General features: G+C 41.5%; 1 protein-coding gene and 1 long non-coding RNA gene across 13 annotated transcripts in view; one reads left to right on the top strand and one right to left on the bottom strand.

Annotated features, from left to right (window-relative positions):
• CCAR1 (cell division cycle and apoptosis regulator 1) overlaps window positions 1–4,429 on the bottom strand; it is a 28,930-nt gene extending 24,501 nt beyond the window's left edge. For all 12 annotated transcript variants that reach the window (XM_065067954.1, XM_065067959.1, XM_065067956.1 and 9 more), the window contains exons 1-2: window positions 4,305–4,429; window positions 3,422–3,540 (exon numbers count right to left, since the gene is read on the bottom strand). In XM_065067954.1, the coding sequence (XP_064924026.1) occupies window positions 3,422–3,494 (73 nt within the window). In that variant the 5' untranslated portion in view covers window positions 3,495–3,540; window positions 4,305–4,429. The remainder of the gene's footprint in view (window positions 1–3,421; window positions 3,541–4,304) is intronic.
• Window positions 4,430–4,593: 164 nt separating this feature from the next.
• On the top strand, window positions 4,594–17,019 carry LOC135579790 (uncharacterized). The gene is made up of 3 exons (XR_010473568.1): window positions 4,594–4,817; window positions 5,848–5,925; window positions 16,798–17,019. It is a non-coding gene; the product is annotated as an uncharacterized LOC135579790 (long non-coding RNA).
• The last annotated feature ends 7,136 nt before the right edge of the window (window positions 17,020–24,155 follow it).

Here is a 24,155-nt window from a genome sequence, read left to right as displayed (position 1 = left end):
GTTCTACACTGTAATGCAATGAAGACTTGAAACAGCAAAGACAACAGAACACGGCATAGCCAGGACTGACTACAATCATATAAAAATGCACATCACTATGCAACCAGAAATCTTCACCCTGAGAACAGCATATGCCAAGCGCTGAAATACAAACCAAAGACATTTCAAAAATTATTAGCTGAGAGAATAGGTATTCTCCTTTTCAGGCATTTCAGGAACTTGCACATCATTAGGAAAGTTAAAAGTACAAAGAGTACTTGCAAAAAACAATCTGTGCTATCTAGGGATTTTATAGTTTTTAGTTTTTTTAAACTTCAGTTTTCTGTAGTATGCACAACTTAATTTATGCCCTAGCACTGCTTAACCAGCATAGCAGAGACTTTATAGTGGTTTTAGTCATGTGATGCGCAGAACCACGAGACGAGAAGTAAATTCACTGTGTTACAAGCAGGAGTCTCTCTTCACACAGAGATCTTTGCCGGCACCTGGAATTACCCATCTCTCTTCTAATAGCAGAGGCACAGACGGTAATTAGTGAGCTATCCCAAAGGGATCCCAGGAGCCCTTCATTACACAGCATGTCACTCTATAACTACCATAGAGTGTCACACCTTAACAATTAAGAGCCTTAACTCATCTAGGTTCTTCTTCACCACAGATGGCCAAGACAGCACCCAAGTCAGCAATGCAAAAATACCCTCATGAAATGACCTTTTTGCAATTATCAAGTTGGGTTTATAACACCATCACTCACCACTTCTGTCTACAGCTTAGGAGAAAGCTATATATCACGTTTCTTGTGTTATAAAAATCAAGATCTCTTTTCCCCACACCCAAGCACCTTGATGCTTTGGAGAAGGAACCTGACACTTGGATAAAAAACAGCTGGCACGCATAAACAGATTTAACACTTTTGGCCAATCCTCTGAAAATATAATCAGTTTGGGAACACTGAAATTCCCAAGGGTCAGCCAATCTGCACAACCTCTCAAGTGCAGCCACAAATGAGAAACAGGACACGCTGGTCAGCATGCCTAAGCACCGACAGCATCTCTGTCAGGCAAGTAACCTGGCTGGACAGTCAGAGCTTCGTGTTGAGAAGTGCACAAAAGGCAACTACTCAACAGTATACACGGTTCCTCAGCTCTCTGCAGGGCCAAAGAGCGCTGCATACTTTGCAAAAGAACTTTCCTGTGCTCTGTTTTATAAACCAGCACTGCCAATCAAAAAAAAAAATCAGGGGACAATGTACATGGGTATGCTGGTTTTGGCTGGGATAAAGTTAATTTTCTTCCTAGTAGCTAATAAGGGGCCACATTTCAGATTCGTGCTGGAAACAGTGTTGATGTAACGGCGATATTTCAGTTGTTGCTGAGCCTTTTCTGCCTCTCACACCACCCCACCGGCAAGCAGGCTGGGGGCGCACAGGAGCTGGGGAGGGGACACAGCTGACACCAAGTGACCAAAGGAATATTCCAGACCATATGATGTTATCCTCAGCATATAAAGCTGGGGGAAAAAGAAGGCAGAAGCACAAGCAAAGGCTAGTCTTTAATGGCTCTCATGTTTGAGTCAGGTGCTTCTGGATCAGATCCCTGGAAATACTGTCCTCACTGAGCATGTGAAAAACCTCTCACAGCAACTGACACTAACTAGTCCTATCCCAGCTAAAATCTTGCACTTCATTTAATTTAAGGAGGCCCAGAAGTAGGCTAATCGGAGGCAGAGTCACGGGAATAGGAAAATGCATGAGAAGCTGTGTGTGCTTCTAGTGCCCTTGCTCCACCGGCCTCGTCTCCAGGGCCCCCTCCGGTCCCAGCTCATCAAGCTCTAAGATGGCTGCAGCTCCTCCCCTTCTGCACGTTTTATGTCTCTGGAACAGGACACTGGGCTGGCCCTCAGTCTTCAACCGATGTCACATCAACCAACAGATCAAGAATGCTCCATCCTTTGATCGCTCTGAGGTATCGCCCGCCCAGACACAAGAACCAAAGTTTGTCTCTCCCGTGCTCCCAACGCCAACCCTTTCCAGCTGTAGAGCAATTTCTTACAGGAAAGTAGCGCCATTTGGACAAGGGAAACACGAGCTATTCACAGAAACAGGGGGAAAAAACACTTGTAGGCAGCTGGTTAAGAACAGCAAGAGTTTAGGTAGAGTGGGACTGAATGGGCAGGGAGGAAAAGGAAAAGCACACCAGGAGTATTGTGAAACATGTGGTGCGGTTCCCCCAGGATACACACTCAGATTGGACCAGTGCCCACAGAAAAAACTGGGGATGGAGAAGTCATTTCGGGAGAGAAAACTGGAGTCAGGAGAAACATTTGTGCTTTTTTATTTTCTTAAACCCCAGACACGCACCTCCAAAGCATGGCAAGCACTCCTGACTTGTACTAAGCTCTGAGATGTAAAACCACTAACAAAGGAGTTATGTCATTTAACTTCATATCAAACTAGAGAAAGAGGCAAAGGACAACTGCAAAAACACATACAACTCTTTAGAAAGACATCTCTTCAACAAGGTTACTGCCTGCACTCACATTTCAACACCTCGAATCCTCAAAGTGCCACAGCTTTGTTGAAGTGTTTTCAAATCAGACAACAGAACTACAATATTTAGGAAACACACTATATTCGAGGATAGAAAAAGGCATCGGAGAACTGAAAAAGAAAGCAACAAGATTCGCCACATAGCAAGCTTCACATTCTCACCTCAAAACCTTTTATGCTATAAACCAATGCAAAACATGAAAATCTAGCCAGCCAGGGTTTCAAATCCACTGGCCTGCAATTAGACAAGGATTCCCAGCTAAATCAAAGGAAATTCTCTATCATCGGCAGGGTGATACCTTTGGTTATAGGGATCTTCAAGTCCCAACTTGGCATTAAAGAGTATAAACACCCTCCCCAACCAAGTAACAAATTTCAGAGATCTCTTCACCATGTGAAATATGTTGAATATATTAATAAAGGTAAAATACTCTGTAAACACTGATTCAGGCTGCCCGTGAAACGAAACTCAGGCAGCACTTAAAAAATCTGTAATGCCTTATTAGTGCTGTTATTATTTAGCCTAGAGCAATGCAATTTGATGAAAGGTAATTTGATTTACACATATTTGGATATGAGAATATGGATATGTTGTTTACTGGCCAAGAAAATAAAAAAAAATTCAGCTGGGATTTTATTTATCACCCCTTGGAGAAAAACAGACAAACAAACACACATACACAACCTCAACAGCTAGTATTAGGCAACGATCTTTAATGTCTCCATCGTGTGAAAAACTCCCAACTTAAACCATTTAATGAGGATTTAAATAAGTTAGTTAGCATGGTGCCACTCTTAACTGCATAACAAACTATGGAATCTCCAAATCTACCAGATGTCAGGGTTCAAACATGAAGCGATATGTAAACTGACCTGGCTGAGATACTGCAGTGGCTGTAAACTGAGTAGCCCAAGGGGGATTCTTCTGTCCTCCAAACTGAGCCATGGCGAAAGGCAAAATCTCCTGGGTGTCTATCTTCTATAATTGCAATCTAGTAAAATAAAGCGCAGCTACAATCTTTGAAACACATATCATCAGGCTATTTTAATTCTGGGTCAAAAAAAAAAAGGTGTTTTAGGATGATATTTACACCTCTAAACCTCGTGGGCAACAGAAAAGGGAAACGCAAAAAGTTGCAAGGAAAGTTATTATGTTTTCCTGAGGCACGATCTCCACTCTGCCCTTCCGAACAATGGGGCTACCGGAACGCCAAGATTTACCCCAGTTTTCACGGCGGCCGAAGGGAAAGGCGACCCGGCAGAACGAAAGGTGTTTACTTTTCGTTACTATTTCTCTCCCCGGGCAGCGGCCCCAGGGCGGTTAAACGCGGCTGGGCCGCTCACCGCCCCCCTCCCCGATTGTTTTTGTAAATCGGCTTTAATCCCCTCAGCACCACGAAACCTTTTTTTGTTTGTTTTTCGTTTGTTTGTTTTCGCGCGCAGCCGCCAACACCCGCTGCGTACCCGGGCCCCACCGCACGAAGAAAGGACACGGGGCGGCAGCGAGGGCCGGCCCTTCCCTTGCCCCGGCGCGGCGGCAGGCCGGGCGGGAAGCAGGCGCCTTCCCACTCCCCTCCGCGGCGAGGCCGCTGCCGCCCGCCCGCCCGCCTCTCCTCTCCTCCTCCTCCTCCTCCCGCCGCCCCCGGCCAACAATGCGGGCCTGAGCGCGGGCCCACCGTGCCCGCTCCCAACCCCCGACAGCGTCGCCGCGGCCTCCGCGCCCCACCCGGGCCCCTCCAGCCGCCGCCACCGCTACCTGAGCGGCGCCTCGCCGGAGCCATCTCCAGCGCCTCCCGCACCGAGCGCGGCCCCACTGCGCAGGCGCGCCCGCCCCCGCGGCCGGCGGCAGGCAGCGGCGCATGCTGCTTACGTCAGCGCCTGCGACGGCACGGGATCGACGGGTCCCAGCGCGCAGGCGCGGGGCGGTACCGGGGCAGCGGTTGGGCGCGCGCCTGGGCTGCCGCGTGCGGAGGGGCGGGGGGGGGAAGGGGCCCGGCGCCATCTTGGCGGAGGCGGCGGGTCAGGCGGCGCAGCCATCTTGCAGCGGGGCCTCAGCCGTGGTCCTTCAGCGGCGCGCTGCTCGGCCTCCTGCGCCGCCCCACAAGGGACTCGTAGCTGGCGAGAGTCAGGGCGGTTGTCAGACGCCTCTCATGTTACCTCACGGATGCCTCACTGCTGTAGGAAACCGCCGGCCCTCAGCCGGAAGCAAAGCCACGCGTGAACCCCTGAAGACCTGAGGGGTGTTTGATAGGCACAAGCGTTCAGGCTGGTATGTGGGAGGGTAGGAGGATCATCTGAGGTGAAGGGAGAGCAGACTCACCAGGGGCACTCATCAAGGCACTTAAGATGCTTTGAAACAAATTACAGTCAGGAGCCATTGCAGTAAGTAGTTCAGTAGTCCACAGGCAATAGTAATGTCTCTTCCCTTTTCTGGTAATGTTACAAAGAGCCTTCCATACATTAAATAGTTTTTTACCCAAGTTTGCTTTGAGGTGTAATATGCACATGGGATATGTCCTAAGCAGTTGAGACTAAAGTCAACAAGGCATACTTGGTAAATGAAAATGGGATTTAGAAGTGTTGTGTTTGTTATAAAAAACAATGACAGTGATAGAACAAAACCTTGAGCTCTCACATTAAGCTCTCACATTAAGCTCTCACATTAAGCTCTCACTTGCAGTGGGCTGGGCTGTATCGTAGGTGGGCGACCACAGAAGCAGGAGACCGTCAGAGGAAGGGAAAATTGTGTCAGCATTTGATACTTGATAATACACAAAGGCAGGTCTGCCTTAGCCTTTTCAAATATATTGCGAATTACACAAGGATTTAGGTGTTTAATACTGATGAGCGTAGTTCTTAAAGACTACACTTTTTAAACCTTACATCTCTTCCTGTCATAACTCCACCCAACTCAGTTGACTAAAGCAGAATCTGCTCTGCAACCTGGAAATAAGATTAGAGGCTAAAAAGGTAACAGGGCTCTCTCCCACGCTATAAAAGGACAATAGCGAAATTGTGTTAAAGGAGAAACTAAGCATCAGAGAATGTCAGAATTTTACAAAGTAGCTGTGCAGTCTTTTGGCTCAGGGCCTTTTTTATCAGAGGATGCATAATTCTTAGTGATGCTCTTAAAGAAAACCTGGGAAGCTGATAAGAATCCACAAGTGTGATTTCCCATGCCTCAAGTAGAGCATCATTTTGTGTACTTTCTCCCTCCCGCATACATGTTGCTACCATTAGCTGGCAGATTTTGCTGCTGCCATTTACAGTACACTAATGACTCCTTTTGAATTCTTTAGGTATCTGTATTCTCTATTCAAGATAATCCACGCTGTTGGGAAGAAGAGCAGTAGTAATGGAAATCGCAGTGAAAAAACGTGAGCACTTCTAGTCCTGTTTCTTAAAATAACTCTAAGCACCATAAGTATCTTTTAAATACACTGGACAATTTAATGCAAAATTGATGAAGTGGCAAAAGTCTGAAAGATATGACGTTTCTACAAGTTACCTTAAAATAATCGGTCAAGTTGATAAAAAGATACAAATTAGAAGGCAAAAAACATAAAGCATATCCTGCTTCCAGCCTTCGTAGTGGTTACAGGAGTTAAGAACAAGCCAGGGATACTGTGAAGAGAAATTATATTATTTGGAGCTTTAATCGAAGAACGTCATATGTCTTTCGATACAATCAGTACATTTAACAAAGAGGAACAGAAAAGCGCAAAGAGAAGAACTTTGATATCAGGAAATGCTACATAGTAGTAAAGTCTCATAGTGCAGATAACACTTTGGATCTCTGGCCTTTAGTACTCATTTGCCTACCTGTGCTCAGGACAGGCATGAGGTTGTTCTGTGCCACCTTCCACAGTGGTGTCGATGATTTTTTTTCTGGAGTGAAAACACATATATCCCTTCTGAACAGAGGCGCTTTTGATACTTGGTGAAATACTGTTCTTTAAAAAGGTTTAAAACGAACAGTTTTCTGCTTTGTGTTTTTAAGGATCTGTGACTAAAAGAGCTCTCAGAAACAACATGTCTTTGTATAAAATGTAACATAATAATAGAAAAAAATACATGTTCCACTACCACAACTGCATGCGGCATTACTGATTCAGCACTGTAGAAGCAACAGCTAATACTCTAAAAAGTATAAACACTGAAGTAGCAAGTATTCTGGTCTTGATATGGGGTGTAGGTGGAGTGTGGATTGAGAAGTGGGTGTCACAGGTCTCTGATGAGCACACTGGGTGTTCAGAAAGCTGGTGGATGGCTAGCTTTGAGACAGAGGAGTTTCTCCATGAACTAAAGGATTACGAAATTGTACTGTTTCTGCATATCGTGTAAATTTTGGACCTGCACTGATGTTGGTATGTATCAACACTTGCCACATTTATTTGTAGTTTGGTGTAGTATCTCACCTTCAGCCAAGAAAGAAAAAAAGACCCCTGTAATTAATTTCAGAGGTTACAAACACACTTGCCCTTAGAGAAGCTGACTAATTACTCCAACTTCAGATCCCAGATATATTGAAGAAACAGAAAAGCAATCACCTTTGTCATTAAATAAAGCTTGGCTGTCTTCAAAGTACCCCTAAGGTGTCTCATAACAGTGAGTGTATCATAAACTTACCACAGAACAAAAGTGTGTGCTGCAGGGGTTTTGCAGCCTAAAAGGATTGACAGGGTATCAGATGTGAGTAACATTTGTCATTCCCTTTAGAAATGCCTTTAAGTTCTACCCTACAGCCTTGGAAAAGTAGGTATCCTATTTTTGAAATAAAGTGAAACAAGAAGCTCTTACAATGCTTACCCTTCTTTTGAAAATGAGAACACGGGTAAGGTTGATTGTAGGGAAACAATAAGAACTGTGTGCTTCAGAGGCAAGTTCCCTGTTACCTACCCTAGCACAGTTTGCTTCACTATTACTCTTTATAAATAACTATACATTATTGACATTATACATAGAGTTTGACACCATGAGTTATGGCTGAGCATCTGTTATTGTTGAGGGTTTAGATTGTGGGGTGACAATAAAACCCTGGCAGATGTATTGTTAACCTCCTCCCTCATTCCCCCTTTTTGCCCCTCCCTCTCCCCCCTTCCCACTAAGGACAGGCAATTGGGAGGAAAAGAAGGAGAGAGAGAAGAGAGTTGGAAAAATTAAAAATGTTCTACTAGTGCTACTAATAAGAATAGAGAAAATAACGCAAAATATACAAAACCAATCTTGAAAGTCTCAGCAACTGCAGAGCCGGCACCCAGAGTCCTGGACTGGACTCTACAGCCAGCCGGAGCTGGATTCAGTCTGTCACTGGCATCAATTCGCAGGGACGACTAGCAAGGTCCTCTCCTAATGTCGGCCATAAGGAAAAAGGGAAAAAAGGAAAAAGGGACGATATCCTCATGGTCTCCCACTTTTATATGAAGTATTCACGTGAATGGAATGTTATACACCGTCGGTCAGTTTCTTGGTCACCTGTTTCTCGTTCCCCCTCTCACGAGATGTCCATCCATGCTTATCAATAACATCGCATTCCATTGCAATGTTTACCAAAACACGTGTCTGGTTCTCCAGGAAAATGCAGCTAATATGAAGCTTTAGCTGACAGGCAAAATCACCAAAAGATAAACTTGTTTTTGTAACAAAACCAGGACAGTTATATAGTGTCCTTTATACAAAAATAAGCACTTTGATCAAACATTTGTCACGGTCTAGCAGCAACAGAGGTACTATGATCTTTCCTGCATCAGGCAGAGCAAAACTAGTTTGAGATATCTTAGGTGCATGCTGTGAAAGCAAAATGTAGAAGAGGCTTATTTTTGGTTGAATAAAACCAGAAACAGATTTAACAGTATTCATACTATGTATTTAGGGAATTAATTGAAGGACAAATTATAATCTTCTAATGAACACAGTTTTGACAATCTGTGCAATTGAGAATACAAAGAAATGAGTGTTTCATACCAAACATGAAGCTACTAGACAGAAAACTAATAATGATCAGTAACTGTTCATATTGTATCTGTCCAGCTAAACCTAAGACCTTTGCCACTTACAGGGAGGTGGTTATTTCACTCAGTTTTGATGATGAAAAATTCTTGCATTATGGGTTTTTTTCATATTCTTGTTGGAAATATCTTTCTATGCATCCTGATCAATTCCTGAGTTAACTTTCAGATCTATACATGTTATTGTTGGAACCTACTCACTGTAGCTCTGTATGGGAATGTAGCGGAAGATTTGTTGAGGAGGTTAGTTAAATGTAAATATGCTCAAGTGACTTGCACCTGTCTGTAGAAAAAGCACACGCATCACACTAATTGTTTTACTGACCTTGTGTGCTAGATGAGTAGAACCTCTGTGTTAGATAACATAGGCCTGTGAGAAACTCTAGGCACCTTATCACTACATCTGAGATTCCTGCTTTATTGTGAGAAAGAGTGGGAGGCTGCGCCGGCCTGAAGCCTTGAAATACAGGTGAGCTCAGCAGGCCCAGCGATCTCCCAGCAGGGCTGAACTGACCAGCACCTGTGTGCCCGCTTGTGTCACCTCTGCCTGGGAGCTCAGGTGCAGCTTCGGAGATCCCCCAGAAAAGAACTAAAATAAAACTTGCTCTTTGCAATGCATTCGTGGCCTCTGGCTCTTCTTGCAACATGCCTGCCTACGTGTACACAAGCTCTTGATGTATTTTCTTATGTATTTTCTTCAGGAGGTCAGAAAAGATCGTTCAGACATTTAAACATTTTTACCATTCTAGATATCCAGGAATACCTGATTATGACAACGGTTCAGTTAATGGCTTTTTTGATGCATAAGTTGTAGGAGCCAAGTGCACTATATAACCTTACGAGAAAATGATAGCTTTTTCTTGCATAAAATTTCTGTTGTGGTATTTACGTTCTGCAGCTTTACACTTTCCCAAACACAGGATTCTTTCTGTACTGTAAATTTATTACATAGTGCTATACAAAGCGTTTCACAAAAGTGTTTCTGAACTGGTCAGACCCCTCAAGAACATGGGAAGAACATGACAGAGTTAAATCAACCTCATTAGCTTTAGCAGATTGCAAATAACGTTTGTTTGTTTTGAAAGTCCCAGGGTGAGGAAGAAAAGGCTTTCATGGTCTACTATATTGGGCCAAAATTAAATGTGTTTGACAAAGTTTGAGTTAGTATAAATGATCTAGCATAAATAAAACTAATTTTAATTATTTTGAAGCTAATACACACCAGGAACACAGGGAAAAATTTTCATCTTTGTATAAGAAATACATTTTTTTACAGTGGAGAACTGGAAGAAGCTCCACAAAGATGTTGTAGAGTTCCCATCACTGGAGGTGGGCCAGATGCAACTGAACAGGGTGCTAGATAATCTCTTCTCAACTCTCTTTTCCACAGAAAGTTGGACCTGATGATCTTTTGGAGGTCCCTTCCAACCTGGGGTGTTCTGTGATCTATGAACAGCACATACAATATATTTAACTTGCTAAGTTCACCGTCTAAGGGAGTTGGTAGTGATTCAGTAAAATGACTTAAGATCATGCTTTGAGGGAGCTCAGAGAAGAGAATCTTACCTCTTGGTGAAAGTTGTTAGCATTTATTGATGTGAGAAAGGTACTTGAAGATACTAGTCTGAAAAAGGTCCCATTTCTAGAATTTTTATGTAAAGCCTTTTGCTGAATGGGTTGTTTGTAGATTTTAATCAGAACATTTACCATCCTGGGTTAAAAAAATTGTGGTGTTACAGTAGAGAGAAAGGTGACTGAAGTCTTTATATCCCCTAAATACTGAATTTCTGTCACATCTCTAGTCCATTGTGTGTTTGTGAGACTGGATGCACTTGTAAATGTTTCCTTAAATTAAATATGTATTTGACAAGAGGTTGATTCACCCTAAATTCAAGTTTGACCCTATGTCCCAGAGGGCTGAATCCTAGAATAGTTCGCAGAGCATCACTCAGCTGTCTGCACTGATATTACATGCAGAGGTTTTGGTCTTGATATAGCACATTTTACCACCTTTCATATTCCTGCCACTTACATCTCTAAGTCTAGAATAAGGGTGTCTGCATTTTGCTGTAGCTGGTACAGATGACATGCAGCATTTAATCCCATTGTGATCTCAGTAAGTGGTACAATGTTTATTTACACTGAATTTAGAAGGTAAATTGAATTAATGTCTTTCCCAGGCATAGAAAAAAATCTACTTATTAAGGCTGGTAAGCGTTCATAGCTGTAATTTAGCCTTAGTTGAATATCTGACACTACTGGTGCTGAAAGATGGTAGTGCAGGGGTCTCCTTTCACTGAGGAACCCCAGTGAAGTCCATTGAAACTACCAAGAATTAACTTTCAGATAAGTTTTAAAGGTCTCTAAAAGTATGCAGAGTGATTGAAAAGGTAGAATTAACTTTTCAATACTCCACAGCTGCACTGTGTATGATATAGTTCACACAAGTAGTATCCCAAGTAGATTTCACAAAATTGTCCCTGTGATGAATAAGGGGGGTATGACAAGGGATATATAAGAAGGCTGACTTAGTTTCAAAGAGCTGACACAGAACAGAAGCAACTCCCATCCTAACGTAGCCATGTCCAAAGTTGATTTCTGAACAACAACAACAAAAATATTTAGAAAAACAGTAGCATTTTTAGAAAAGGGTTTGAAATCAGGTAGAAAATATGTAGAAAAACGAGTCTGTTAATAGGACAGCACTGCCCACAGTGACAATGGGACTGGGGAGGGCTCTTTAGCTGGAAGTGATGAAGGTCTTACAGAACGGCTCTGGTGCAAGCAGTGGTAGTGGCGGTACAGAAGAGATGCGTGCTATTGAATATAGCCTTGCTTTTACCTGAACTGTAGTTGGTGGCTGCAGTTATGGCATAAAGCCTTCCAGAGCCTCTGTGATTATATTTACAAAAAAAAAAAAAAAAAAAACAAAACAAAACAAAAAAAAAAAAAAAACTGAAGCAAGAGACAGAAATTTTTCAGCTAAAAAATTCAGAACACAGACTAGATTCAAGAAAGAGACATATTTCCGTAAAAATAAGAAACTCTTAACACGTTTCTGCTCATAACTTCAGGGATATTCTGAGGTAAATACAAGAGTGAACTGATTGTCAGCAGTGCCAAGATGAAATGTAACCTAAACGCCATCTTGGTGCCCTGGTAATGAGGTGACTCACCTGAGTGAGGTAACTACTAAAACATTCCTATTTCAGTTCTGAACTCAGATCCAGACACCAGCCTGCAGGGTCTGTGTTGTTTACAGCTCTTCTTCTGCCAAGCCCAAGAAAGCTTGGCTTTCAGTCACTTGAGCTTGTGCACTGTAATTTCATATAAGCAACTAAACATTTTTTCCTAACTAAGTATAAAATATTTTTTTTCTTCCAAATACTTCCACTTGACACTCCAAAGTTCAAAAAAACCCCATTTTGTGCGAGGGCGAAAAATCATGGACTCCACAGAATTCAATATGAATTCAAGCGAAGCCATTTGTAACAGAAACTAGCCTCCTTATATATGCAGTTATTTCCTGATCACACGTCCATGCTCCAAGCGTGCATTAGCTGATTGGATATTGTCTATGTTCACAAGCTGTCCACACACTGGAGTCTCCCTGCTGATAGGTCTGTTGATTTATGTCGTGTTCAGGCCCTGTTATTGTAGAACTGCCTCACTCCCACAGCAGGTCCTGTTTTCAGCTTTCTGAGGTGGCCTTGAAATTCCTTTGGGTCTGGCTAGTTCAGTAACAAATCTCCATCTAATAGAAACCCATCCACACATTAACTTCAAGAAAATCCCTCAAATCTCCCACACTTTTGAAAATAATTTTGGATGGTCATAATTAATATGAAATTTCAGAGAAATATTTATTGCAAAAGGAGGAAATCTCTTTTTGGAAAATGTAACTGTATCTTCTAAGGGTAAAGTAATTGCTGAACTAAAAATCGGACATTTTATTTCAAATTTTATGACTTTTGGTTTTGCTTAACCACTTAACATCTGACTTTAGTCAGACACACTTACGTGAGTCTAATATTTCTTTGGGGAGTACAGAGTAGCTCTTACCTAATGTTGGTTGAAAGAGAAAATATTGTTATGAATGTCAGTTTAATGTGAGGCTTCCTCTCTAAGGAGAGCTATAATGTTTGGATCATTCCTCACGATTCACGGGAAAGAGGTGTGATTTATGTTGACCAGGGAGCACAGCAATAGCTGCCCTGCATAATGGCATAGGTTTAAGGATTCCTTTCTTCTTAACCAAGCTGACTTGTGCCTTAGAAAAGTCCTCAGTACCTTTAGGAAGGTCTTGTTTTTCTAGATGGATCAGATTTGATTGTGTATACAAGGCACGATTTCTCATCTGTCTCCTTATAACCTTGGGGTAACCAAGCCATGTGAAAGACTGAGTTAATGCACTTGTATAGACAGACAATGAAGAAGAGAGGTCAGAAGATAATTCCTCAATGCCTTTAAAATCTTGGCTCCGTTGGTTGAAAGGGAGAGCTGAAAAGCTATTTCCCTTCCATTTCTGCCTGCAGTGCTTAGCCTCTTCCCACAGCAGAGCACAGCGCTCTGATCTGAAGGATGGGTCCAGCCAAGTGCAGAGATTCAGAGACTGAATGTGCTGTGGACTGCAAGAGCAGGGAGCACCTTGAGAACTCGTGTGTACAGTAGCAGCCGCAAGCAGTACCTCTTTCAGTGTGAGAGGGCAAAGGGGAAAGAGTAAAACTCTAATATTTGCTTAGATGCAATAGAAACTACACAGAAAGCGAGTACTTGCCTGTACTCTTTGGGGTGATCCAGAGCCTCTAGCACCTGAAAGTGTTGCTGGTGAACCCTCAGCAGTAAAGCATTCTTCTTTTTTTTGACTAGGTAGCTAGTCAGATCTCACAAGAGCTTCAGCCTAAGGAGGGTTGCTCAGCAGTGGCATACCTGAGCCTCTCACAGCTTCTTTCCCTCATAGAACAGAATAATTTGCAACAGCCTGGCAAATCTCACCCTTAAAATTTGTAGCAGCTGTAATGCAGATGAATCCTTAAAAAGCTTTCAGCTGTCGCGGGAGTGAGTGTGGGTTTGTAACAAAAGTGTTTGCTTGATGAAGCAAAAGGTTAGTACTTCATTTGCCTGAGGGGTTCCTCAAGTAGAAGGACTCAGTCATCACCAGGCAAAACCAAGTTTATGTGTAAACCAAGCCATCACAAGAAACTGAGCTGTTGACTTCTTGTGCCACAGGAAGCAAAAGTTTTACTATTCTGAGCTGAAAAATAAGGCCAAGTCATGATGCCTCTAGCAGCAATTCAGGCCTACTTCAGGATCGAACAGCAAAGTGTTACCCAGCTATGTTATGAATGAATGGAGATGTACACATGACACAGAAGGAATTTTAAGTAATTTTTTATCTTGTGCAGAAAGACATTGACATTTTCAAGAATTTAACTGCTAAGAGTTTTGTATAACTCATGTGTATCATAAAAGCAAGAGTACCCACAAGTGAGCAAGCTGGACAGGGAGTTAAGAGGCCCGTCTTAGGAACTGTGCTCCATCCGGTGGTTATTGAAATAGCTGGGCTTAAATTTCCACATTTTAAATATTTTTCCAGTGTCTTAGATTGAAAACACAGATGGGTATTGGTGATAATTATTTTAGATTATCTAGGACATTCTTGAACCAAAACACTACTAATCGAAGCACTGTCTTGTGTTTAAATTACATTTTAATATGATGCTTGTTCTGATGTAGAAGATCCACAGAAAGTGCTTTATTTCAATGAATACCCCTTTTGAAGATGTAAACATTATATAATAATATATGACAACAGTAATCGGCGTTAACCTTATCCAGCACAGTCGAACCCTGCTGTTCTATGATCTTTATCGGGTATTGGAGTACTGCAGAAATGTGAAACGGTAGCACTAAAAAGGTTTATCTTGCAGTTTAAACTTCTGTTAGCAAGTAATACCATCCTAATAGGTATTTTAATTTAAAGCTATAGCATCTTAAGAATTTAAAAGCAATCAGCTGTACTCCAGTAATATTCTATTACCTGTATAATTTATGCAAGGAACCTAAAACATGAGAAGGTACTGAAGCAAGCTCTAGGTGTTGAGCTCTACAAGATAAACTCGTGTTTGGCAACCTTTCAGGGGTGCCAGGGCAGGTAAGCTCGGTTTGGTTTTGTTCCCACAAGCTCCAGGTGAGGCTGTGTGTTAAAGTCGCTGTATCTAACATGCTCCATAATGTATGAAGAAACACAGCACTGACTGGGAATCCACCAGGCAGTGGGGGTGCTGGGGGAAGCAGTATGCAATTGGCTAGCGGTTCCTCAAAGGGAGCTTGAAAATGTTGTTTTTCATCAAGGTTTCTCCCTTGATAATGATGTTCTTGGCTCTGCTCCCAAGTCTTCAAGGGCTATTTATAATCCAGGTGCTTTCTTAGACACCTCAGCTATAGTTTACAGGCTTTAACATCCAACTGTAGAATGCACAGCTCTGTTGAAGGATTTAATAGCATGGTTTAGAGGAGGCCTGGGGCAAGTTGTGAGATGCTCCTATAAAAACCCATGAATTATTATCTTCTAAAAGAGCAGCAAATTACACAGGAGGCAGAGATCTTCCTATTGTATTACTGCATTCAGCTCCCAGGAACTAGATGCCCTGTATCATATAAGGGAGTTTATGACTAGGGAATTACTGAAGCCTGAGGATAGCAGCATTTTTCTGCCCTCTAGGACATTGCAGTTATCTGGAAGATTATTGTAACAGCAGCTTTTGCTACTGCACTTGCTGCCAAAGGAAAAGAAGAAAATATGAACAATCACAGTTGTATTCATCCTTCAGCTCTTAACAACAGGAATTCTGTCTAGTATTGTTCTACACTAAAATGTCATGTAGCAAAGAAGACTAGTGCTGAGGGCTGTTTTGTCCTTAGAAAATACAATGTACCCTCTGATTTGAAGCAAATAAAACCTGGACTGTTTCCATTAGATGGGAAGTAAAAGCCACAGTGACTTCTGTAACCTTGCTCTGTCAGACAGGGCTGCTAGAAGAAAAGATGCTCTGTGTAGCTGTGCTCACAAACCATTTTGTCCTTTTTAGTCAGACGATGAGATGGTTCTTTTCTGGCTGCTTCTCTTGCCGAACGGCCCTGCCTGGGTCAGGTCAGTCCTGCATGAAGGAAAGGCCAAGTGACAGCAGGGACCGGAGGGCTCCATGATGTATGCCCGTCCCTTTCCAATGCTGAAACCAACTTGGGTGAACCTACTGTAGTCCTGTAGGGCTGACTGTTCTATAGGCCTTCAGGATTTGAGGCAAATTGGAAAGGTGAAAAAGCTTGATAAGTGGGTGTCCTGATTTTGTTACAAAAACAAGTTTATCTTTTAGTGAATTTGCCTGTCAGCTAAAGCTTCATATTAGCTGCATTTTCCTGGAGAACCAGATACATGTTTTGGTAAACATTGCAATGGAATGCAAAGTTATTGATAAGCACAGATGGACATCTCGCGAGAGGGGCGACGAGAAAACAGGTGACCAAGAAACTGACCAACTGTGTATAACATCCCATTCACGTGAATACTTCATATAAAAGTGGGAGATCACGAGGATCTCGTCCCTTTTTGCCTTCTTTTCCCTTTTGCTTATGGCCAGCATTAGGAGAGGACCTTGCTGGTCGTCCCTGCGAACTGATGCCAGTGACAGACTGAATCCAGCTCCGGTTGGCTGCAGAGTCCAATCCAGGACTTCGGGTGCCGGCTCTGCAGTTGCTGAGACTTTCAAGATTGGTTTTGTATATTTTGTATTATTTTCTCTATTCTTATTAGTAGCACTAGTAGAACATTTTTAATTTTTCCAACTCTCTTCCATCTGTCCTTCTTCTCCTCCCGATCCCCTGTCCTTAGTGGGAAGTGGGGAGAGGGGAGGGCAAAAGGAGGAAGTGGCGGGGAGAGGAGGTTAACAATACATCTGCCAGGGTTTTATTGTCACCCCCCAATCTAAACCCTCGACAGAGGGTGACTCATGAGTTGAGCCAAAATTTAAAAAAAAAAATCATCATTTTGAAGTGTCATTCTACAGAACAAATTCTCAATCTGATTGTGATGTACGACAAAAAGGGGATTTTATATGACAACTGGCAACGACCAGCTCAGTGGTTGGACTGAGAACATCCAAAGCACTTCCCAAAGCCAAAAAAACCCCCCACATCACGGTCACTGTTTGATGGTCTGCTGCCACTTCTGATCCACTCCAGCTTTCTGAACCCCAGTTCCACCTGAGAAGGATGCTCAGCAAATCAATGAGATGCACCAAAACCTGCAGCGCCTGTAGCCAGCATCAGTCACCAGAAAGGGCCCAGTTCTTCTCCACGACAACGCCTGACTGCACATGGCACAACCAGCGCATCAGAAGTGGAATGAATCAGGCTACCAAGTTTTGCCTCCATATTCAGCTGACCTCTCACCAGCCGCTTGCCACTTCTTCAAGCATCTTGACATTGTTCTGCAGGGAGAACACTTCCACAACCAGCAGGATGCACAAAATGCTTTCCAAGGGTTCATCAAATCTCAAAGCATGGATTTTTTACGCTACAGGAATCAAACTTATTTCTCACTGGCAAAACTGTGTTGATTGTAATGGTGCCTATTTCGATTAATAAAGATGTGTTTGAACCTGGTTATAATGATTTAAAATTCATGCTCCAAAACAGGAATTACTTTTGCACCAACCTAATAATTCATAGATCCATTTCTACATGTAACAGTGGCTATTGGTTATAAGAGCAAAGCTTCTGCAGAGAAAACAGCTCATAAAATGAAAATACATTTATTAGCCATTAGTTTTATATTCCTCCCTTAAAAATATGTTTTACCAACTTTTGTTTTACTGACTATTGGGTAAATGGTATAAACGTACAGAATCTAAGGACTACTTATTAGAGTAGCTCTTGGCTATTGCCAAAACATCTTTGATGAGGTTCTCAGCACCCCCAGGTATGTTGCAAGACTAGACTATTTCTAGCTTTAGAATCAGTAATGTTAGAACTCCATGTCTAGAATTTCAAGCATGTAATAATTTTAAACGGGGCATATATGGAGCATTATATGATGTATTTTGGAGCAGGGCATTAACTTCACTGTAATCTGTATGGTAATTTGTATGGTAAAAGCTCTCCTGGCCTAAATTTTTAGTTTTTATATACACTTCAGCATGACTTTGGTTTGGTTTGTATTGGGAAAACAATTTTCTTTTATTTTTTAAAACATTTTACAAGAAGAAATGCATGAAAAATGCAGGAAAGAAAAATTAGACTACTAAGTGCAAAATAGAAGTATAAAATTTATTTAAAACCACCCACAAAGTTCTGTGTGATCAGGAATGATACAATTTGTAATAGTCTTTTTAAAAACTCATGACAAGATTTAAAATATATTTTTCAATTACAGTATTCATTTAGCCTTATTCAGTTAGGACAATAAAAAAAAGTTTACGTTCTAAACAGATGAGACACACAAGAAAAATAGAATAGAACAGACAATTTCCACAACAACAATTTTTACATGTATGTTTCAATACTAGTATCAACATTTTAATGCATCTTGCTACATAAACATGAAATCATGTACAACAACCGTTTGCACCAAAAAACATAGCTTAATTAGATCTTTCAAGTAACATGCAGTCACAACTCACAAGTCTTCAAGTACTGCTGGTAAGGGTTCCCTTGTCTGCAAACAAGATTTTAAGGTTCAGTTTCTCAGCCGGTGTAACTCCCCACAGCTCCAGCAGCCTCATGAAGCTGTGCTCAGTTACACTAGGAAAGAATCAGGCCCCGCATTTGTTTTTAAGAAAAGAAGTAATTTTTATACTTTCTCCTGTAAATACTGTGACATAATGAAGTGCTTTTTCTTTCTGATTTTTTTCTCCCTGTACATCATCTTTTGTCTGAAAACGTTAATTTTATCTTCCAGGTCTAAATACAGTAGGTTGGTAAGTGGAATAATCCAAAACCGCAAACTCAAAACATCAAAACCACAAATATCAAATGCATCCCAAAGAAAGAGAGAGAGAGAAAAGAAGAAAGAGAGAAGGAAAGAAATTCTGACTTTTATAATGGCAGAGTAATTAATTGTTAAAGACTGAAATGTCTGAGTGTTTGTATTGGTTAGAACTGGCTTTCTGTTAGTGGTATTGGGATATCACATTTGTTTTTCTTGCCTGTAGTTACTTTTTCATTTTGAGGACAAGAGATTTATGAAGTTCAGACACTGCCTTTTGATTTGCATGGATTAGACTGGCAATCATAAGTTAGTACCAAATCTGTTCTGATTAGGCTCTGCAGTATCCCTGCAGTTCAGAAATTTAAGAATCAATGTATTTCCTTATCCTCCAACTTTTTTTTGAAAGGGAAGTTTGCATTGCATTGCGTTTCATCACTGCTGACACAGAGCTGCCCCGGCAGTGAGGGGAGCCCTGCACGACTCACATAGTTTCATTGCTGGGTGTCACCGGTCAGGGCAGTCAGAAAACGGTGGCTTTTAGCTTTGTGGCTCCAAACCCAGCGCAGCGTGACACCGCATAATTCTGCGCACCCTGCTGGCTCTTCAGTCAGAAGACCATCAAGTTCAGTAGGTTGTCACAACCCCATTTCATATAAACAAGTAGAAGAGATCAGGTTATGATAAGGAGAAGTAAGTATTTTAAGAGAAACTACTAAAGCTTAGAAATAAGATTATTGACTATTCTGTAGGATTTTTGACCCGGCCATTACCTAGGGGTACAAATATTTTACCACATTCTCTTTGTAGACAACATTGGAAAAAGGACAGCCAAGTGAATACTTAAACCCGATGAAAAACAAGCCAGTTTCTTTTCCGCCTATATTTCTGAACCAAGAAGAAGCTGCATGTTACTGGCCGGTATGTGCACAGTAGGGATATAATGAAATTGATTTCAGATAACTGTACAAACTAGTCATTTGATAACAGTTTTGATTTATAGTACTGACCTTTTATACCACTATCAGTGTAACAGGATACTCTGAAGGATGCAAGCTGAATCAACATCCATTTAAGGCCCCCTTTATCCTTTTAATGGGATGCAAAGGACAGTAGTATAAATGAGAATCAGGGCCCTCATTCTTATTGTAAGATGACTCCCAAACCCAGACCCTTTCCCATTACAATATTATAATACAGATTTACATGTAAAATATTGATCAGGTCACAAAACTTTCCACAACAGTATTAAAACGTTCTGTGGCAACAACTGCAATACTGAACATCAAACTAGCAGTTCCCTCGCTCCACTGCAACAGCACTTCTCTGGAATACAGTTGAGCTGTAGTAACTGGTAACTCCAGTTTAACTGCCAAATCTGTGCTCCTTACAAATGCTTTTTGAGGTCCATGCCTGCGTTCTCTGACTTTATCAGGGAAGCTGGTAAGGTGTGCAAAGTGTTGAAAACGACGGTGTTAATCCGTCACAGCAAACAGATTAAGTCACCAAGTCGCCTTCACATTAGATTATTTAGCACCCCAGTCTTGCATTCACTGCAAGTATGCTGTCGGAAGATTCTAGCATTTTAATGTGTGTGTGGAAAAATTACATATCTAATGGTCCAGTAGAAGAAAAGAGAAAAAGATACTGTTGTGGGAAGAATTAAGGATACAGCATCGAGAAGCATCTCATAGTTTTAAAACTGAAGTTTGAAGAATGTGATTAAACACTGCAAACAATGTTGAGATGATAAACTGGGGACCTAAATTGAAAAAAGGATCCTTAAAGTCTTTATGTCTCAGAAAGAGGAAACCAGTGATGCTGACACCTCTACACACTTTAATAAAAGGCAGTAACTACTTTATTATTTCCTGCTCAAGCTCAATCAATTCCAGAAATAAAAAAAAATAACTCATTGTTCCACTCTTTTTCCAAGCAGCTCTATGTTAGTTAAGGCATTTCACTTACATAATACTTGGGTTTCTCACAAGGACAGTGATCCCCACACAGGGATATGACCAGAAGACATAAAGAAACACTCCTGCTCTTCAAACTATGCAGGGTCTGCAGCACCTGTCTCAGCCTGGATATGAGCAGAGCTGGTGGAGTCACCCAAAAGAAAAGAGAGCATTCCGCAGAGAGGCGAGCAACAGGAGCAAAGACCTGGTACTCTGAGAACAGGTGACTTTCCCTTCTCGGGGGTGAATAGTGTGAGTCTTGCAAAGCTTCATTTTGTTTGGCTACTTGCAGATATAAGAACAAAGTGTAATGATTACATCAATAAATCTGAACATTACTGGGAAAATTGATCATTTGATTTAAAAAGAAAACACTGATGGTGACATAATGAATTGCTCCTCTTTCTTGGAATTAAAATACTACCCAACTGCAGTAATTCGTGCTCCATATGAGAAAACATTAAGCAAAACCAAAAAACAACCCTAGAACTGTCATGTAGAATAAAAGATGATTGAAAGAAAACAATTTTGGAAGAATCACAAGAAGAGTAAATTCTCACGATATTCCTGAGCTGAAAATGGGCTGATTTACACACCTGGCGGCAGCAGCAGAGCGCGTGTGGAACCGAGGAGCGGGCTGGCAGCTCTGCAGACAGACAGGAGGAACTCACGAGCAGTTCCAAGCACTGAAAGCGTTCAGCAGCAGGTTATAATGTGAGCGGTGGAAACGGCTCACCACAGCCAGAAAGAGACCACAGAGTGAGAAAGGTGGTCGTAAGGAAGCAGTACCTGCTAATCAACACTAGTCAAAATTAAGCGTTCTTCAGGGAGACAATACAGCATTACCTAGAATTAAGTCTTCGCAATTTAGTTAAGGACATAAATGATAGTATTAAACAAAAAGTTTTGCTCTTCTCAAATAGCCAAAAACGTTTAATAGAAAAGTAATAAACGCAAAATATATTTTCAACCACTCTTCAGAAGTGGTGAACTGTGTGTATTCTGGTGCCTGATTAGATACAACAATTAGAAATCCTTGGTCTTTAAGAAAACCTACTCTCTCCCTCCTCTTCTTTTTTGTTAATTCAAACCAGCATCCAGAGGCAAAGGACAAAGGAGAGATCAGTGTCTCCAGAGGAACTGTGGAAAGAGACGAAGTTGCACGTGTATCTAGAGCTGGGTGACACGGTGACACAACCTTGTGAGTCAGAAGCAGCGCTGTGCACAGACACTGCAGTGTCTGTGCAGCACACGGTGCCACAATCACCATAGCAACTTTCTCCACAGTTGAATTTCACAGAAAATATGTTCCCTCTACACTTCCTGAAGGTCACATCAACACCTGATAAAATTAAGAAGAAAGACAGAATTTCCAAAAGTGATTGGACTGTACCTCATCTCCAGTTGTGTTATTTAAAGTCAGATCACATACAGCATCTTGGGTCATAGCTGGGCAGAGACCTTTCACACAAGAAACAAAGCACAATTTTATGGCAGATACATCACGAAGTCCCTAATCTGAATTTTGGTGACCACAACAGACCTGAGAGAGACTTTGTTCAACACTGCCCAAATGCAATTGCTGGTAACATATACAAAGTGTGGAAGTGAACATGCAGTTTAGTTTTTCACATATCCGAGGGCAACAGTTATTTCCTCTTGTTAACCTAGAAATTACAGGATTTCTGTGGAAAAACAAGGAGAAAAAGCATATATATATATATATATATATATAAATGATTACAAAGCTGAGGACAGCTTAATAAAAGGAGCTTATGTCACACACGAAAAATGCCATGGGAAATGAAAGGGCAAGACTGACCTTACATTTTCAATCCAAAGCCATGAAGATGCAGTTTTGTTAGCATGCTTCCATTCTCATGTCTCATTGAACAGCCTCTCAGATGAGAAAAATCAAAAAAAGCGGCCAAAAGCATTAACCTGAAACAGCCTGAGTGCCTGAAACTTGGGGTGAAGGTACTGTCTCTCTACAGACCTCTGCGTTTAACCAAAGTACAACATTTTTACTCCAAATCTTTCTCCATCTGTCCTTGCAAAACCTATTAATTGCAGGGTTGCGAGGGTCTGAGTCCACACAGACTTGGGTCAACTCATACCCATCCAGTTAAATATGAGAATTGCCTGAAAGCTTGATGAATGAGCACAGTGCAGTCAACGGGGCTGCTGCGATGGAAATGGGACCCCAGCTGAATCCGCCCAATTTAGCATAATACTGCAATGATATTAAAGAGGTGTTTAAAGAACCCCGAACAGTTGTATGTTACAAATAATCTTGAGTACTAAAGAAGCTGTCGTTTACCCATGCTTAACATAAAATGTTGCTTAAGATACTACAGCTATTTCTATATCTAACTATAGAGAAGCGCTGTCACAGGTAAGATAAGGACTTTTAACAGCAGTTTCTTAATAAAACTTAGCTTAAAAAGTCCTTAAAGAAATCTGAATACAACTGTTAGAGCTAGAAAGTCACAAGTATTTGTAAGTTCTTAAAAAGTGTTTTGAATCTTGTGACTAGAACTTCTAGAAGTATTTTTTTCAGGTGTTCTGTAATACACGAGTGTGTTACAAATCAGTAAGCGCAGAGAAACCGCACGAGTAAAATTCACTGTTTAATTAAACACAACTGCAAGAACTCCAAGAGGGACTAGGCTCCTGCAGAGGAGAAAGGGATGAGAGACATTGCTTGTGGGAAGTCAGGGGCCTCCCACGCTGGATAACAAGTTTTTTGCTAGCGTACTGTCAAAAAGGCTCAAAAGACAACAACCCCCCCACCGGAATCCATTTTCTGTCTTTTCACCAAAAGCTCAGCGCCAGCTGTTGGAAACCAAGTGAAATATGCAGGTCTGACCTAGCCGGCTGCCTTAACTTTATATCCAGGTCCTGATATGGCCATCCTGGAAGGACTTTGTTAAGGGGTAAGAGCAAATGACAAGAGACAAACACTGTTATAAAATGATAACCTTACTCAGACTAACATTAATTGGTGTACAAGGCTGATAAATATTCTGAAATGTTACAATAGCTAGCACATAGTTGTAAGACCAGTGAATACTTGCATTTTCTATAGCGTAGTACAGCAACAGAAAAATCTTAGCTTCTCAAATCACCCCCTGCAGAAATAAAAGGCAGTAACTGCCTTATTTCTGCCCCAGCAGAAATAAAAGCAGGAGCTCACCTGCCTGCTGGGGCCGTGCTGAGAAAGCACCCATGGGATAGACAGTCGAGGAAAGAGCACCGCAAATGAGACTTTATTGTACTGACGAGAGATTTTGCTCATGCAATTTGTCTTAATAAAGCGGCAACAGTGAGTTTTAGCACCTATCAGTTAACAGCATTAACTATGACGTTCTGATTTCCTTTTCTCTGTTAAAAATCACTGTTTCAAAAAGGCAGACCTGGACTGCCTTGTGCAGTGACTTGCCAGGGGCTGTGTGTGGGGAATCCTTTCAGTTGCTCACTTCTTTGAGGGAAGCTGCTGGTTTTTCATGGGAACGCTTTAATCTTGAAGTTTCCAATCATACATAAGTTAAAGATGGGTATTTATAGGGGAAGATTCAAGTAAAAATGATCCACTTTAATGATCTGAGCATTTTAAAAGGTAGAGAGATGGCTCTGCAATTTACTGATCTTGCGTA

This window comes from Columba livia, chromosome 6, assembly GCF_036013475.1.
Source record: "Columba livia isolate bColLiv1 breed racing homer chromosome 6, bColLiv1.pat.W.v2, whole genome shotgun sequence".
NCBI classification, from domain to species: domain Eukaryota; kingdom Metazoa; phylum Chordata; class Aves; order Columbiformes; family Columbidae; genus Columba; species Columba livia.
This window is presented reverse-complemented; position numbering and strand designations above follow the sequence as displayed.